Source organism: Argentina anserina, chromosome 2 (assembly GCF_933775445.1).
Source record: "Argentina anserina chromosome 2, drPotAnse1.1, whole genome shotgun sequence".
Lineage (NCBI taxonomy): Eukaryota > Viridiplantae > Streptophyta > Magnoliopsida > Rosales > Rosaceae > Argentina > Argentina anserina.
The window spans coordinates 16,676,011-16,693,799 of record NC_065873.1 but is presented as its reverse complement, the minus strand read 5'-3'; the positions used below and the strand labels follow the sequence as shown (position 1 = coordinate 16,693,799).

Sequence of the window (17,789 nt, the reverse complement as noted above, 5' to 3'; positions counted from 1 at the left end):
GCATGACCGAGTGTACGTACTGTCATTATAACAAGTCTTTGATACTCGAGTGGCATGAAGAAAATGAATGGAAATGAAGAGCAGGGAGACTGGATAGACAAGAAGGGAGGTCCTTTAACCCTAACGGAAACTACTGTATTATCCGATCCGGAATAATTATGTCCTCGATCGGTATGACGTTGAAGATGGAGGAGTATTTACATATTAATCGAACTCAAGCTTAATAGTGTACGTATTAGTGTCCTAAACGCAGTCCCCCCCCCTCCCCCCCCCCCCCCCCCCCCTCCCTCTTATTTCCTCCACTTAAATCTAAATTTTAACTCCTAATCGGCTAATCTTGACAAAGATACATAAATCGTTTGATAAAAAATAAAAAGAGATTCATGTATCTTATTTAGCCTTAAGCATATATTATGTTGGGTGTTCTTATTTGTTGGTGGTGTTTGCTCGGGCGGCTACTGAGTTGGGGGTGGAGTTTCATTTGGCCCCATTAGTTTTTGAGTCTGATTGCTTGGTGGTTAAGGCTATTCAGGATGAGGGTGAAGACGATTCAGAGTTTGGGACTATTGTTTCAGATATTCAGTTTCATATGTACTCTCTTCCCTCTTCTTCTTTTTCTCATGTTTTTAGGGAGGCCAATACTGTTGCACATAAGTTTGCACAATTGGCTCTTCACTCTTCTATTTTTTATCGTTGGTATGGGTCTCCCCCAACCGACATTTTGGGTCTTTTGACCTAACTTTGAGTAATTCAAGTCGCTAAGTTTTAAAAAAAAAACATATCTAATTTCTCTGTCAATACACATTTTGAATGTTTTATTCATTAAACTATGTGTGTGTGTGAGAAAAATGGTATGCCGATAACACCACCCTATACGTTTATGTGATTTACGTTAAAACGTGCGGTCGACACTCCCTTCATACTTTACCCGGAAGGCAAAACATGTGTATGTGGAATGCATCATCCTTAGTACATGATTTTTTTTCTTGGATGAAGCAAGGGCTTAGGCACAACACTGCCATTAAACGTAAGTATGAAGAACTAAGAATAACGCAAATGTAAGAGATTATTAAGATTATTCGGTTCCAACACTTTGATAATAAGTTACAAAAAGTCAGAAGATCACAATGTGATACAATCTCACACAATTGCATAATTAATATAAAGCAAGCTGAGTTCGTAATAATGACACTACTATACAATTCTTGTGAATTTCTCAATAACATGTGCTGCGTACACCCTATATAAGACAGTTCTCAAGTTGCACAAAAAGAGCACTCGATCCAAAAAAAAAAAAAAAACGTGAGACACACCCAAACGGCAAACTCAGGGTGCTACGACTCCACCGCCGCTAAACCCAAGAAGGGTTTTGTGACACTCAGAAAATTCTTTAGTCCATCCCGTGGAGATTCACTTGATGAGGTGGCAAATGCATAGCCACATATTCGAGTCAAATTTTGAAACTGACTAATACTAATTCTCTTTGTTACCGTTTGTTTGAAAACAAAAAATGTTACTAGTTTTGCACCTTTCGGCATCTTACAAAAATTTAAAATGTTACCACCACCATCATATTCTTCATCTCCTAATCTGAATCTCCTTATTTGCAGCACCCATTGACATCACGGTGAAGAGGCACCCATAACCTACCTAATTCATCCTTTGGATTTTCGGCGACCTCGGATTGGCAGAATGATGATGTTTGCCAGCGGCAGCACTCGCTGCTTGGTCTACCATTGAATCTAGCAAGGAAAACTAGTGAAGCTCGAATTTGTGTACTAAGCTCGGAGGGGGTTGTTTTCATCAACCTCGACCACGATTGTTGGCGGCAATTGGTAGCCAAAGTATTGAGAACGCGGAGGTATTTTTGTCTAATGTGGACACGCAAATAATAAGGACGCGAAGGTATTTTTGTCAACTATTTTCCATATACCTAAGTCCACGCAGTTTCGCCTTCATTCCTTCATTCCTTCATGCAGTCAACCCCTTCACTCTCTCAGTCGACATCTCGCAGTCTCGCCTCTCACTCTCTCAGTCAAATCAAATCCCGACAAGACCTCCGACCACTTCGCTCCCACATCGTCGACCTCTTTCTCATGTCGCCACCACCACCAACGACGATCTTTTTAGTAAGGTAAGTCCGAGCTATCTCTCACCCCTCTTCTTCTGTTGATTGAAGTAACAAAGATGAATTGAGTTATGGGTGATGCTGTCAAGTCTGAGACTTATGGGAATTACAAAAGTCTTTAGTGTGTTCTGGGTGTTTCAATTTCGTGTCTGTTTATTACTAGTTTAGGCTATGATCTAGAACTATGGCGCAATTGCAAGTTCTTTCCTTGACTTGTAATTGTAAAAGAATACAACATAACAGTCTATATTACACATCGCGATATTAAACAAAAGTAGAGGATTGAATTAAATTCCTTTGGTAGGTGAACCAAATAGGATGCTTACTAACGCCTATTAGAGAAATAATGATGTACTGCTCATGGCAACAGATGGCTATGGAACAATATGATACAAAAAATATCACTATAAAATCACAATATGAAGAAAGTGCATTGCCTATCAATCTGAAGGGAAAAGCACTGCATAGTTGTGATTTGATTTGCATGCTCCCCTGATACACTCATATTGGCTTAAGCATATGAAAGTAAACAAAGATATGATGCTACCACAACCATGATAAAGAAAACATGTTTCTAGAAGTAACAAGTTATCGCTAGGCCAAAGAACAAGCAACAGCTATAATACCCATCGTCTGTGTAATAGCAACATTTATGTATACCACCTTTAATTCAAGATCAATTCTATCCAACGAGTTTCAGCAAAAACTATTATGTAACTAGGAACACTATCTATGTATAATACCTTGACTTTGATTATGTTAAAATTATGAAATATATGGTTGGAGATTATGAAATGTTTGCTTTGATTAAGAAATTTGACATTGCCAAAGAGGCCATTAGTTTGTTTTGAAGTTTCTAAAATATGTCTACATTTACAATTTGATAGCTTACTTGTAGTGTCATGACCTTTTTGTATTGTAAAATTGTTGTTAGTTGTTACAGGTTAGACATTGATCTGGGCTCCTTCATAGTACTGTAAACTTTCTTGTTGTACCGTAGGAGTACGTCAATCAGTCAATGTCCATATCTGATTTTGATTATGACTGAGCTTGTTGTTACAGGTCAGACATTGATATGGACTCATTCATAGTACCACTGTATATGTCTGAGCTTAAGATGGGTTTGATGTAATTGAACATATAAATAGAAATATGTCTATAAACTGCTAAGTTTGATTTTTTTTCTTTTTTTCTTTTCAGGAGGTTATGAGTACAGGAGGATCAACTCCTATTAGTTCTAGTGTCGGATCAGTTAATGCCAATGGTAATATTGTTGAAGATTGTCAAATAGATGATAAAACTCTGTTGTGGGTATTTGTGAAGAAGATTAGCAAGCCTCAAAGTGGAGGTAATTGGAAACTTTGTTGGACTTGTATTTGTATTTGATATTTGAGATGATCTTGTTCTAATTTAAGAAATTATGCTAGTTGCTACTTTTTTTTTAAATTAGGTATATATATATTTAAAATAATATTTAATTAATGTGTCTAAAATGTGTCCGTGTCCAATAAAAATTTTATTTGATGCATACGCGTATCAAATCGTATCGAATACGGACACTCGTGTCTGTATCCGTGCAACATAAATTGAGAACCATCACTTCCTCACTGGTAAGGATTGGAGCTAGACACCAATTGAGGTTTGATCAGTACCCAGTTTAAGAATCTAGTTTAAGAATTCTTAATCAAATTTCAACTCAAATCCTCTCCTATCCCCCAATCCAACCTCATGAACCAAATTGAAATGACAACTGACCAGTTATTGAGGATTACTTGTTTGTAGGCGTCAATTGGCTTGTGTTGTTTCTGGTTGACTATTAGCATGTGTAATACACGCGTAGTTAATTATTAGAAAAGCGAACCTCCACAAGTTGGACTGAAGAATCTCCGTGTGACCTTTGTTGTTTATGATCGCTTCGGAAAACTCGGAGGTCTCACTTTTGTTGTGTTAACACACCTAAGAAATTATTATATATACCCGCCACATATTCCACATGGCATACCTTTTTAATGTTATTAGTCTATTTTTATTGTGATTGTTTCTAATTGGTTCTTATATATAAATAAACTTTTGTCATTTTCATCGCGTGCATGTTAATTATACCATGACGTAATATGATTAGCTGGGTACACCACATGGTAGTGCCACGTGGTGTAGCGGGTACACAGAATAATTACTCTAACACACCTTTCTATTATATGACTTAGTTATAAGTTCGTTTTAAGAAATAATTAGAGATAAACCAAATATTGAAGCCCCCCTTAAAACCCACCCAAATGTTTTTTTCAATTTACACCCAAATTCTTTTTTTACAAGTCTATTTTTCCCCTTTAATATTTTTTTGTTTGTTTAATCTTAGCATCTATTTAAAATATTTCGTTGTACATGTCCAATTCAAACATTCAATTAATTCTTCATTACTTTAAATTGCTGAAAGATTTGAATTCAGATTTTCCTTGAGAAAAACTTCTTCATATAATTATATAGCTGATATTGAAGTTTCAAAATACAAACACTACTCCAACTTTTATGAATCATACAAGAGAATTTCAAGCTTGTTGTGTATTTGTATCATTCATTCGTTTCAATTTTTTGACTGCATGAATACGATATGTTATCTAGGCAATATGTATGTATATATGTTTTCTCAAATATTTTCTTTTTGTATCATTGTACATGAACTTTTGTATGGTAAACCTTTGTTATAGGTTTCAACTTTTAATTTTTTTTCACTCCACTGTTACTTAATAGATAAAAACATGCATATTAATCTAAATTTCATTTCACATTCTACCTATGAGAGAGATTTTTAGAATGGTAGAATACCTAACAAGCAGGTTGATGTAAAAATTCCTAGAAGAGATATAAACATCTATATAGATACGTACCTAATAATTAGGTTGTAATTAAAAAAACCTACTGGATAGGGAAAAAAATCTTATATCTCTACCTTAAACATAGGTTGCATTGATGAAATATGAAAAAAAAATCTATTTATAAACAGAAAGTTTAAAATTATTCAAAAAATTGGAAAGCATGTGATTTTGATATTAAATTAATTTAAATTACAAAAAAACATCTGATTTCTAGATATGTAATTAAGAAAATGTTCCATTATTTCTATTTCTAAATTTATGATAGCAAAAGAAAAATTGAAATTAGTTAGCAACTATGAAAATCTATAATTAAGGTAATAAATTAGAGTATAATTTGTTCATTGACTAATCATTAATGTATATCAGCATTTAATAGTGACATTTTGCAATTTAGATTTAAGTGGATGACAATAATTTGGTGAATAATGAAGAAAAATATAGGTAGATTTCTTTTATGACACATTTACTAACATGGAATGAAATTGAGAATTAAGGAATTGATTACGAGATGAGTAAATTTACTAATACATGAAGAAATTTGAATTAATGTGGGTCTCACCTCTTAATCAGGAATCGATTCATGACAAACCCCCTAACTTGATACCTAAGAGGGGAGGTGATATCGATATCAAATCTCGGGTATCAATTTTTCTTACTAAAACTACCCTCATTTAATTTTAATATCTCATAATCGTCAAACTCTATATATGTGCTATTGTTAAGATTCAAAAACAGACATAAATATTTCGTGAGACTCAAAGAGTCAAAGTTCTCAAGTTAATGAAAATTTTTGTTTAGTTAAAAATTAGAGAAGATTTATATATATATATATATAATATTATATAATCGATATGTGACATCTAGTTGATACCATGAGATTATGAAATGTACTAGTAAAATATATCAAACAAAAAGTAAATAATAATATGAGTAAAGTCTTGTTGGTCATTATTAAAAGGTATAAGTTCTTACAGTATGGTAAGTAAAAAAAAAATTGCGGCTTCTTTATATAGGGGTATTTCAGTAATCAGATTAGTTTTAGTTTTGATTTTTTTATGGTAAATTAGCAACATCAATCATAATTTATTCTATTTCTGATTTGATTCTATGTTGTAAGTAAACAACTCAATGAAATTAAAATCTTGTCATAAAAAAAATTGAAATTAAAATCTCCACATACAATTCTATTCCATCTCATATTCTTGATGAATTCTATTCATGAAGAGTTCTATTCCAAGTTAGTAAACGTGCCCTTAAAAGAGCTTCTAAAAATTGAGTTTTAGAGTGAAATACCCCCTAAACATCGATATTTTCTAAAATTATCAAACATTAGAATAAAAATTTCGTTGGAATTTCATTTCCCTTCTATTTTCCATCTCAAACGAAAAATAAGATAGATAAAGAGTTTAAGAACTGTCTTAACCGAAACCAAGACCTAAGAGCATCTCCAACAGCTCCTCTAAAACCCAAATAATCTCTATTATAAAGGAAAAATATCAATTTTTAGCTCCAACAAATCATGTAAATCATCCTCTATAATAGAGAAAGAGAGCTGTTATTCATACATCAAAAAACGGTATTTGGACCTCCTCAATCAATATATCATTATTAATATCATTATTAGATATCAAATCAATATACTATCCATTAATACCTTTCCAATTCTACTTTTATTCAATTATTAAAATAACTAAAAAAATTCTTAATAATTACATATATTATCCATCTTCTTAAATTAATTTTCTCTTTCACTCTTAAATTTATAATTATTAATATTGTTTTTTTTCATTTATTGATTTGAAACTCACCAAATAGCAAAATCAACCTGAAAAATTCTAATATGTTGGAGGAGGAACGAAACGATAATAATAACGACGTAATGGAACAAAACGTAACCATTTATTGATTGATAATGAGGCATATATATAGGCATTACATAACCACAATCTCATAGGATTCGGAGTGTTAATCTATTACAGAGAAGCGAATCTATCTCTAACGGAAAACATAATAAGGCTAAGACACACACAATGGTAAAATAGTAATTCTCCCATAACACTCCCCCTTGTGTCGCATTCCTAAGTTGCATGGTGCACACATCGTTGCCTCGGTAAAAATCTTGTCAAGCAAAATAAAAACCTCTTGGGTGAAAAATAAAAACTTGATCGAAGGGAAAAAAAACACAACGCACCGTCTACATTTGATAGGATTATGTGAGATAGACTCTCCATGAAGTCTACGAAACAACTCCTGATTAGTGTCATAATCATAGAGTACAAAGAACAACGTATACAACGTTCATTACATGCTTCTCAAACGTAATCTTGGAGTAATGATTAATCATTCATCTCACCACACATCCTTAGATCATACATGCTATAAATAGCCAAACTTAGATCTTAAGAAACAAGATTGCATAACAACTCAAAACAAGAGTTTGTAATGAAAATCATATACTCGGGTAGAATGACTTTCACTCAGTTAAACGGCCATAACTTCTTCGTCACAATATGTATCAACGAACCGTAAATACATGTGGCTTTCTAATGACATAAAGTTCACAACCTAATTCGATCAGAGCAGTTCACAGTGCCCTGTCGAAGTTGACTGACTTGCAAATTCCCGGACACAATTGTCATACTTTGCTAAAACGGTCATAACTCACTCAATACGATAGCTATGAATACATTGTTGGTGTCCCTGGAAAGTAGACACATAGACATTTTCAACGGTACTAAATTCAGCATATTTTATTGAGCGAGCTGTTTTGTAGGTCTCATTTGTCACATTCAATGTGTCTTTCACAAAGGAATGGGGGAATGGACCAATAAAGAACTGATTTTGGTCCGAGACGGAGCCGAACGCATCTTCTACGCTACCAGTGTCGACTGCTACACCAAGGCGTACGTTGATGTTACTAGAGCTGTTGGCAGCGTTGGTGTGGATATGATTTGTGTTGGTTCACTAAGTGTAGAACTAAACCCATGTCAAAGGTGCAATGCAAGTCCAATGACATTGGATAGGCACATAGTTGATCACATCATAATGAAAGCAATAATGTCACAATAACACTTACATGTATGAATCCATAGCTCATTGAATCTCTTCATCATCTTTACTTAGATGGAATAGAAAGTCCAAAATTAGCTTTCATATGAACACGTATGGGTAGAATTTCTTGCAACCGATTGTACTACGTCTCTCAAACGTCGCAATCTGATTACATAAGCTCTTTGTGGTCTGGAGGCATTGAAAGTCCCTCGGGCACTCTCATATCTGCTGCAAATCAGTTTTCATGGACACTACTACTGATCAAGTAGGGGAAAATAATTATGTCCATAACGAGAGAATATAACTCATCGTAGTCAATACTAGGATAATGAGACGATCTTTGCGCCATATGTCCTGCAAATATCACATGACTTCATCATTCTCATTACACTTACGAACAATGACTAATATAACAAATTTAGTTCAACATGTATTGATTTTTTCTATTGCTCATTGTTGATACTTTACAACAGAATAAGAGCATAAGCGAATACATCATCAATCATGGGATATCAATCTATTAAACACACGCGCACTCTTTATATGATCAATTTGAGAGATTTTTATTCTTCTCTAACATCAACAAAAGGAGTCTGTAGCGTCCCACAGAAACTTAGTTGATACACATGTTTAGAAAATATCTCTTGATGATGGGCAAAATACTTGTATCTCGCTTGTTTCTGATTTTTGGTTCCAGAGAATAATGGTCTCCCCCTCATCTAGGTAGGAGCCAAGACCGAAGCTATGACCCTTACTAGTCCATCTTTGCGTTTGCCGCCCTTGTTTTGTGGTGCAATACCACGGGCGTCGACAATACCACAGCGTACTGATAGAGCGTTTTATTAAAACGTCTATAATAAACCCTGTAAAACATCATCGTTAGTATAACATAAGCAGGGATCGTTCTTTCCGGGGAATTGAAGGGCACTCTAAACGTTTAGTTTTAACAAATAATTGGGGGTTTGAGATTGATTATTAACTACTAAAATAAAACCTAAATTACTATTTACATAATCGACTTCTCTTTAACAAACTTAAACCAAATTTATCATTACATCACATAATTATAAGTTCGAACCTATCATGCATTCTAATTCGACCAATTACATACTTTTTAGACACCAATACAATTAGAGCCTTAGGGGATCATCTAATCATGCAAGATTTCAATTAACATTTAGATTGACTTAGGGCCTAATCTAAATTTGCATGCAATCAAATTCAATAACACTTAGAGTAGAAATCAAACAAGATTACATTTAAGCACCAAATCTTTGTTGGAGACATGTTTCATGTGTGGTGTCACCCACCATGGTTTCACATGCAAATTTCCAGAATTTTTACCACTTTTAATCAACACAAACCGAACCTACTTAGGGCATGATTCGATTTGTGTCAATATGGTTGATGAATCTAGCACTCAAACACAATCTTAGGGATTGCATCCAACCACTAAATTCATATGCACATATCTGAAAATTATCTAAAAGTATGAGAAAGATGATTAGAACACAACAATAGAAATACAAACTCATTAATTATAAGAACATAGATTCGACATAGTCTCAAAAAAATATCAAATACAATCTGAAAATTTTAAAACAAATACAAAACCAATATTTCCACATAAACAACAACTTACAATCTTCATAGACAAAGAATTGTAGATTAACACAAATAGACGAAGCCATGGAGATGAGTTGCGAGAATCACACGTTGTAGGAACCTTGGAGGTGTGTCTTCAATGGTGAAACTCGGTGGAGATGATGATGGTTTTGGGGTGGACGGCTTGGCTAATTTGTGAGGGAAGTTTATGGTGGTGTTTTGGTAGAGTTTTGGCTCTTGAATGCTAATGAGAAGTGATGATATTTGAGAGGTGAAGTCATGTATATATAGAGGAAAGATGGAGGGTTTGAAATTGCTTCTTTCTTCCTATAATAATGTCATGCTTTAATCTCTTAAACCATGGAAAGTTTTATTCCCTAAAATATGCAATGCTTTAATCCCTAAAACATGCCATGTTTTATTCCCTAAAACATGTCATGTTTTATGCCTTTAATGATCATCTTCTATTTAATTGTTGCATGACTTGGCTCCATCTTTTTTTCTTTAATTATCTCTTCAATGAGTTCAATCCAATCTGAAAATAAGAAAATAAAATCATAAGTAAGAGATAATTAGTTTCAAAACCTAACAAGGATTCCTAGTCAAATTAGGACTCTAAACCAATTATGCGTTTTAACTCATGTAAGCACAAAAATGCATCCAATACCGCTCAAGACTCTTACTATGGCTCAATGGCTCAATAGTACAACAATAAGGGCTAAGCAAAGTACAAATTGAGGTAAAAACATGTTAAGAACGTCGCACAAAGTGCTCCTATCACGTACGATGATGTCATCGTCGGCTTCCTCCCACTGTCATGGATGGTTCCAATGGTGCTAGGACTAGGTCATATGAAATTCTCCCTTATTTCGAAAGTTCCAACCTTACCGGCACATCACATCATTTATGTGCGATCTCATCATTTTCGCAATATCGGTAAAGTTATTGAGCATCGAATCTTTGACTTTCTGGAGGTCGATAATGCGTTGCACTTATTGCTTACTCAAAGTAGTGCGGGATCTTAATGAGATATAGTGTCACACCACGTCAATTCCTGGCGTTAAAATCGGAATGGGATCATTCCATATCTCTTCCTAACGACGGGAAGTATGTCTTATCAAAGTGACTGTCTGCTAAAAATTGCATAATAGCGGACAAGTGTTGGTGATTCATAAATCATAACTAACCAAAATACTTAAGCGTTTCAAGTAGACCCATTGAGATTACTATAATAGAGGCACATAAATAACTTAACCAAATAGGAGTTACTGAAAAGAACGTTGGGATCGTATCCAGTGAACATTTGGTACACACTAAACGCTTGGTGAGTTGTGGGTCTGAAACGAATAAGTGTCGTTGCATGCACATTACATATCTCCATGTAAAGACCGGCATGTTAGTACCCATAACCAAGTCTGAGCTATGCTAGATCATGTAGTGAATGAATATGAGGAATAATATGTTCAACGACAATCGCAGTAGATATGCAAAACGAAATCATCAAAAGTCTCAGAGGTGAACTCTCAAACGGTATCCAATCAAATAGATTTGAGAGGATGGGATGGGTGGTGAGCCCTTAGTATGATGATCATAGCTAAAACCTTAGCAAATGCAGCGTTCAATGTGGAAAGCAAAGCGACGTGTGACCAACGCGTCAATGCTCTTAACCTATACCATAAAAATACCGAAAAATGTCCACATTCAGTTGGAAATGGTCCACTAATGTCACCTTAAATACTTTGTAAGAATAAAAGATTCTCGGTTAGAGCCTTAGCAAATGAAGGACTTCTTTGAAATCTATCAAGAGAACAAGCTTTGCAAAACGAGAGATGGGAAACAAAGATTACCATGGAGGCATTAGAAAACACGGGAGGCATCACAAGCTCATGTGAAAGAGGGAATGCTACCACCGACGGCCTAAATGCCATAGAGCCACTGAGAGGGGCATACTCGGCCTCACCGTGCGGAGCACGGGTGAGGTGGTCCTCTAGTCGCTTCGTGAACATGAAAAATAGATGATTATGTGAATTTCAAAGAACTCTAATCATCATATCTCGTTTAAAATGACCAAAAATGATAATGTCAAAACCGAGAAGACATCAAAACTGAACCCATGATTCAAAGAATTTTGAGTTACATAAAGCTACTGCTGCAGGCAAGCAAAGCTATGTCTGCAGGCTAACAAAGCTACTGTCGAAGCTTGAAAATGCTAATGTCAATGAAATCTGACAGACTTATTCCTCTCCATTCTCAACACAAATATCAAGATGAAAATTCATCATTAGCATGTATGGCCTTTTAAAACTTAACAAGGCACAAAGATATACAATACAATCTTCACACGAGATCCGTAAAACAACTACTTGCTCCGTAGAACACTGTGCGTGGTTACGCAATTAGCAAGACACTTGATTTCACGGTGGGACATTCTCAAAATAAAATTAAGAGATTCAACGACGCGGTGAACTTTTCTAGACAATACACCGTAGAATATTGTAAGAGTGGAGATTGAAATAAAGTGCAATCCCATCGAATGTATCACATGACAATAGAACTACATTCTTCAACTTTAAAGGTTGGAAAAATATGGTATTATAGCAGCTGAATACCAAACAATTAGGGTGGTAAAAACCATTCAATTGGTGCGGGTGGTCACCAATAATAATAAAATCGTTTGAGCTATGAAACGACTTGGAGAAAAACCGGAAAATTAACCAGAAAACCATGTCAAAATAACTCAAAACTTGGTGGAATTTGGACTGGGAAAACGTGGCAGTAAAAACTGCTGAAAATATGCCGGAAACATGACGAGAAACGATGAAAAAATCACCAGAAAACTCGCCGGAAACCGGCGGCGCCGATTGTTGGAGCTAGCCGACAAGGAAGGCAGAGCTGCATGTCCGACATGGGACGTTGGCAGGAACCGGATGGTGGTGCCGAAAACGCCGGCAAGTAGCCGGAAGGCAGTCAAAACACCGGAAAACGGAACAATAACCGGAAAAAAACGACGTCAATTTTGACGTTCCGATGTCCATTTTCTAAAGTTTAAGGTCCAAATTCACAATATAGTACTATTGGAGTCCCATGTAACCCAAAAACGGCCAATTTAAAAACCACGTGAGTTGCAAATGTTGACCATTCATGCTAGGTTTAAGGCAAATAAAATTCTCACGAGTTCATCTTATAAATAAGGAATACGAGAAATTTTATTGAATATACTAATATTTAATACAACACAACCAAGTTTCTAATTCCAATAGACGACTTAAGCTAAAGTCGAGAAAGAAACATGCCAATGCCAACGTCATACTTGAAAAATAGTAAGCATAAAATATAGTCAAAATAGATTGACTAATCAAAAGTCCGTAGCAACAAAATCTTGCATATTGGATCGGGCGGAGCCTTAACCTGAGGCTCAAAAATTTGCTTACTTTAGAATGGAAGAATGTTACGTTTCCATTTCAAATATTCTCTCAATATAAATAGATACAGGTGCCAAAAAATGGCATGTGTTTCTTGGATGTGGAATATGCATTAAGGTCAACTCTGGTAATACAACGTCATAGACGGTTATTGAATCACGTTAAGTGTATGTGTCCCATAGAATTTTTTATTTATTTTTGGGATCTTTTGTCAGCAAATAGTGTTGCATCAGAGTAATGAATTTCAACTCAAATAAATGAGTATAGACCTTGGGATTATCGTTTATAGACATGAGTAAGAGAAATTTCAAACATTCAAATAAAAGTCGCAATTGCGACGCATCCATAAGAAATGAGAGTCGTATAGGTTTCGAATAATCAAATCTATTCAAGTATGTAACCGGAATAAAAAGGGTTGTGATGTATATGGTCACAAAATAATCGATGCATATCGGCGATTCTCATGATCGCACCCAAAACAGCGATACACTCAGGCGACCACACGAAATCGATTTCTTTCCTTTAAATAATAATGTGACTCTCCCAAGACCGTCACACGAAAAATATCGACCAATGAGGGGAAACATATCCCTCTTTGGTCTCATCGGCGTTATAAGAAAGGCCGGAAAAGAGACATGAAGAAGGCTAATAGCGCCCGATAATTTATATATATATATATATATATATATATATATTCAAAAGCAGCAACTTTAAGAAAAACATACTTGTTGGTCGGCCAAATAGACCGCATATAATTAAATTTCTCTGTAATTCGATCATCATACAGAAAGCTACTTGATGAATTCCTTTTCGATCTTCGCCCGATGACATAAATATCTTGCGAGGATACGATCGAAATCGCATGTAGATGATAAAAGTATCGTCCATCTCGGCATGAATGTCAACACCATAGTACGACGAGTGATCACTTTTCCTATGCAAGCACGTGAAACATAATTAGAAAACTAAACCATGCAAATAAACGATGTAATAAATCAATAGGAAAAGAAAAGGAAAAAAATAGTTTAAAGGCCCAAAGGGTTGTCGGGCTCGTCAGGCCATAGGCCCAAATCCGAGACGGGTTGGGTTAGGATTGAGATCGGGTCAGACGGGTCGAACTCTACAAATCTGGGTCGATGCCAGTTTGGAGATACAGTCCTGGGTCACCGAATGGAGAAAGACATCGTTGTCGGAAGCTCAAGGCGTCGGCGATGTGATGCTACCTGGGTTGTCGACGACCCAGAATAGGCGTCGTTGTTGGGACGTGAAGAAAGTCGTGATTGCGGATCGGGAAACCCGCCATGCGGTGACACTAGTCCAGGGCGGAGGACGTACGGATTCTGGGCAGAGGGCGCACGACGACGCTGGTCTGTGGTCCCTCGACGACGACAAGACGACGTTGGGCGAGCAGCCAAGGAGGCTGTTGCGGCGTTGTGCTACCAAAACCAGATGCGAAAGAAGAGGATGAGTGCCCATAGCAATTGTATGGGTGCCCAGAGCAGAAACGATTTATGTTGTTTCTTTTTCTTTCTTTTCCGACAACAATTTGTCGGCGGATGATCTAATTTTCCGGCGATACAAGGAAAATAAGTCACCGGGGGACAAGATCTATGGGCTAGGGTTAATTTTTTTTAGTGGTGCACTTGTCGCTCAGACACTTTAGAACAAAGTGCATGATAACGTGTTGGAAGAGGAACGAAACGAGAATAATAACGACGTAATGGAACAGAACGTAACCATTTATTGATTGATAATGGGGTCTATATATAGACATTACATAACCACAATCTCGTAGGATTCATAGTCATAATCTATTATAGAGATGCGAATCTATCTCTAACAGGAAACCTAATAAGGTTAAGAGACACACAAGGGTAGAATAGTAATTCTCTCGGAACATAAAATCTATTGAACAATTTTTTCTTTCCGGTCCTAATCGACGTTTATAAAAAATTCTATGTAACTTTTCAATTGATACATGAAGATTAATAATGTTATTTATTATTTTTTTAAAAAAATAAAAATAAAAGTAATTAAAATCATATTATTTAATTAATTATTCCAAATTGAGGTTTTCTTGAAATAAATACATAAATAATTGATTGACGAAAATGGAAAAATTATATTTACTATTTTAAAATAGGCAGGTTGATAATTCTCTTGTTTTTTTTCCTATTATATGTTTTTTTTTTGTAATTTCACATGTGTTGAAAAAGTTAAAATGAACTTGGGAAAAGATGTATGAGGTATGTATAGAAGCTCCCATAGAGAAAATAGAAAGAAAGAGAAATAAAATTTCTAAATTTGTGGAATTTTCAAAAAATTTATATTTGAAAACAATCTCTACATTTTTTTTTAAACTCACTGTCTATCCAAAAAAATAATCCAAAAAATGAACGTTTAATGGCATTATAAATGTTAATTTAATTTTTATTTAATTATATAGATTTGTATTTAATTTTATTATAAAATAGATGATTTTTTCTTTTTAGAGATTTGGAAGCTTTTATTTTCCCCCACGGAGAGTCCCAAGTTTTATTTAAATCCCCAGAGCTGAGAGTCCCTGACCCATCGAGTAATTGCGCTTCACAGAGACAGAGAGAGAGAGGAGCCTGTTTCGGGTTTAAAGCTTTGTGTCTCTAGCTAACACTCCTCTCCTTCTTATCCTCTTCAAAAGTCCCTTATTTATTTTCTCAGTCTTCCTCCTTTTCTCTCTGTTTGTTTTTGTGTTTGAGACTTTGAGAGAGAGATATGACTGGGTTTTCAGAAGCCGAAAGCGTCACGCTTGACTTGCTTAAGAAGAAGATGGCGGATTTTGCTAAAGAGAGGAACTGGGACCAGTTCCACAGCCCCAGAAACTTGCTCTTGGCTCTGGTTTGTGCACCTCTCCCAAACCCATGAAAGCTTTTAAGTCTTTGTTTTTGTTTCGTGTCATTCTTGTTGTGCCCAGAACGTGTTTGATGGTTTGGTTTGTTAAATTAATGCTCGTGATCAGTTGTTTGGTTTGATCTTGTGATCCATGATATGGGGAGGATCTAAATATAAGCTGGGTTTCTCTTTGTTTATTCATCTTATTCTGCTTTCGCTTTCTTCTTGGAGTTTTGAAGATTTGACCAAACACATAGACTGCACAACTCTATAAACAAATTATGGTGTGTTGGCTTTGATTTATTCTATTGCATGCGCTCCCTGCGTTCGAAGTTGGTATTTAAATTCCATTTCACCATTTCATAGCTTAAACAGTTGAAGATTTTAACTTTTTCACCAGGGAGTCAAAATTGACTTCAGTGCAATCAGATCTTCCTTTTCTGATCTTTGTCATGGAAAAATCTTCCAAGACAAAAGCTTTGTTCTGTGTCTTCCTTTGGATGATGGGTTTTGATGTCAAGGGTTTGGTCTTTTCTGTGAAATCTCAGGTGGGTGAGGTGGGGGAGCTCTCTGAGATATTTCAATGGAAAGGAGAGGTTCCAAAGGGTCTTCCTGGTTGGGAAGAAAAGGAAAAGCAACACCTGGGTGAAGAGCTCTCTGATGTTCTTCTCTACCTTGTCAGGCTCTCTGACATTTGTGGTGTTGATCTTGGCAAAGCTGCTCTGCGCAAAGTTGAACTCAATGCCATCAAGTACCCAGTTTCACAGAAACAGAACCAGACCAATGGTTCCAACAGCCTCAACACAACCACCACCATTAACACCAGCAATGGTAATAATCACCCAGAGGAGATCATCGGTTGATTTCAGTGGCAGAAAGGGCCACCACATCTTTTGCTTTCTGCAGGGTTCATGTTAATACTAGTACTATATTTGGGTGCATTAGGTTATGTAAGGGCTATGCTGGGTTGGGGCATAGGAGGTGTTTTTGGGCATTTATTCTCACGTTTTTGGCTTCTGAATCGAATCCCTCTGACAGTTGTGAGATACGGTGCAGATACTATAATATTTCCCTTTCCTTTTCTAGTTCATTGCTGACTTCCTCTTTTACATATCCAGTTTTGTTTTCTTCCTCCACCACTGTTTGTGTTATCCTGTTCGTTTGGTTTCCTTAACCAGGAATATGATTTTGAACATTGCACTTAAGAAGGTTACTATTCATTGGAATTAAGATGAATGACTTAAATAACTTGATAAGTCAAATATCAACTTAATAACTGAGGTTGGCAAACAATCATATTCATGGAGCCATGACTTTCATCTTGATTGCACACAACTGCACATGGGTTTGCTCATCTCCTTCCGAATTGTAAAGAAGCGACTCCAAACTAGCAAAATTGGTACCATACCCACAAGTATGTTATGAAGTTCACGGAAGACGAGATCGAACTCCTCTCCTGGCTTACTTAAGCAGTATCTTATACTTAATCAAGCCACTTAATTAACCAAATATCATAACCTAATCTGGCAAACACATTCAGAAGTCACCCGTCTCCCCTTTGATTGCGTTCGGTCCATCCTTGTGCACAGTTCTATCACAGTTTCTAAGTTCTAACATAGAGAAGGAACAAGTGAGGCATATTGGTTATACATCTGACCAGGAAGAGATATATGATGATCAAAATGAAACTAAAAGAAAAAAATTATAGATGGGAGCGCCATGGATTATATTATTTATATATATGTGGAGGCACACCTAACTACGGGCCCTAGCCCTTCCATATCATTATAGAGCATGTTTGCCCTCCTATCCGTCAAGGACATGCAGTAGGTGAGAATT

The 17,789-nt window shown here is 35.8% G+C and overlaps 1 protein-coding gene across 2 annotated transcripts; it reads left to right on the top strand.

The window, feature by feature from the left end:
* The first annotated feature begins 15,668 nt into the window (after positions 1 to 15,668).
* LOC126783477 (uncharacterized) lies at positions 15,669 to 17,038 on the top strand. 2 transcript variants are annotated; one of them, XR_007670878.1, is made up of 3 exons: positions 15,669 to 15,956; positions 16,499 to 16,895; positions 16,932 to 17,038. XR_007670878.1 is itself a non-coding variant. In XM_050508952.1 (2 exons), the coding sequence occupies exons 1-2, from the start codon at positions 15,834 to 15,836 to the stop codon at positions 16,811 to 16,813; spliced, it is 438 nt and encodes a 145-aa protein (XP_050364909.1). In that variant the 5' UTR covers positions 15,669 to 15,833; the 3' UTR covers positions 16,814 to 17,038. The 2 variants fall into 2 exon arrangements, 1 of the variants encoding a protein (XP_050364909.1); XM_050508952.1 differs by having other exon boundaries at positions 16,499 to 17,038.
* The last annotated feature ends 751 nt before the right edge of the window (positions 17,039 to 17,789 follow it).

What these genes read in the sequence shown, in the direction of transcription:
- LOC126783477 (XM_050508952.1), top strand. Translation starts at nt 15,834, where the DNA reads ATGACTGGGTTTTCAGAAGCCGAAAGCGTCACGCTTGACTTGCTTAAG. An exon ending in GAAACTTGCTCTTGGCTCTG is followed by an intron (nt 15,957 to 16,498) that starts GTTTGTGCACCT and finishes GTGAAATCTCAG; the next exon opens with GTGGGTGAGGTGGGGGAGCT.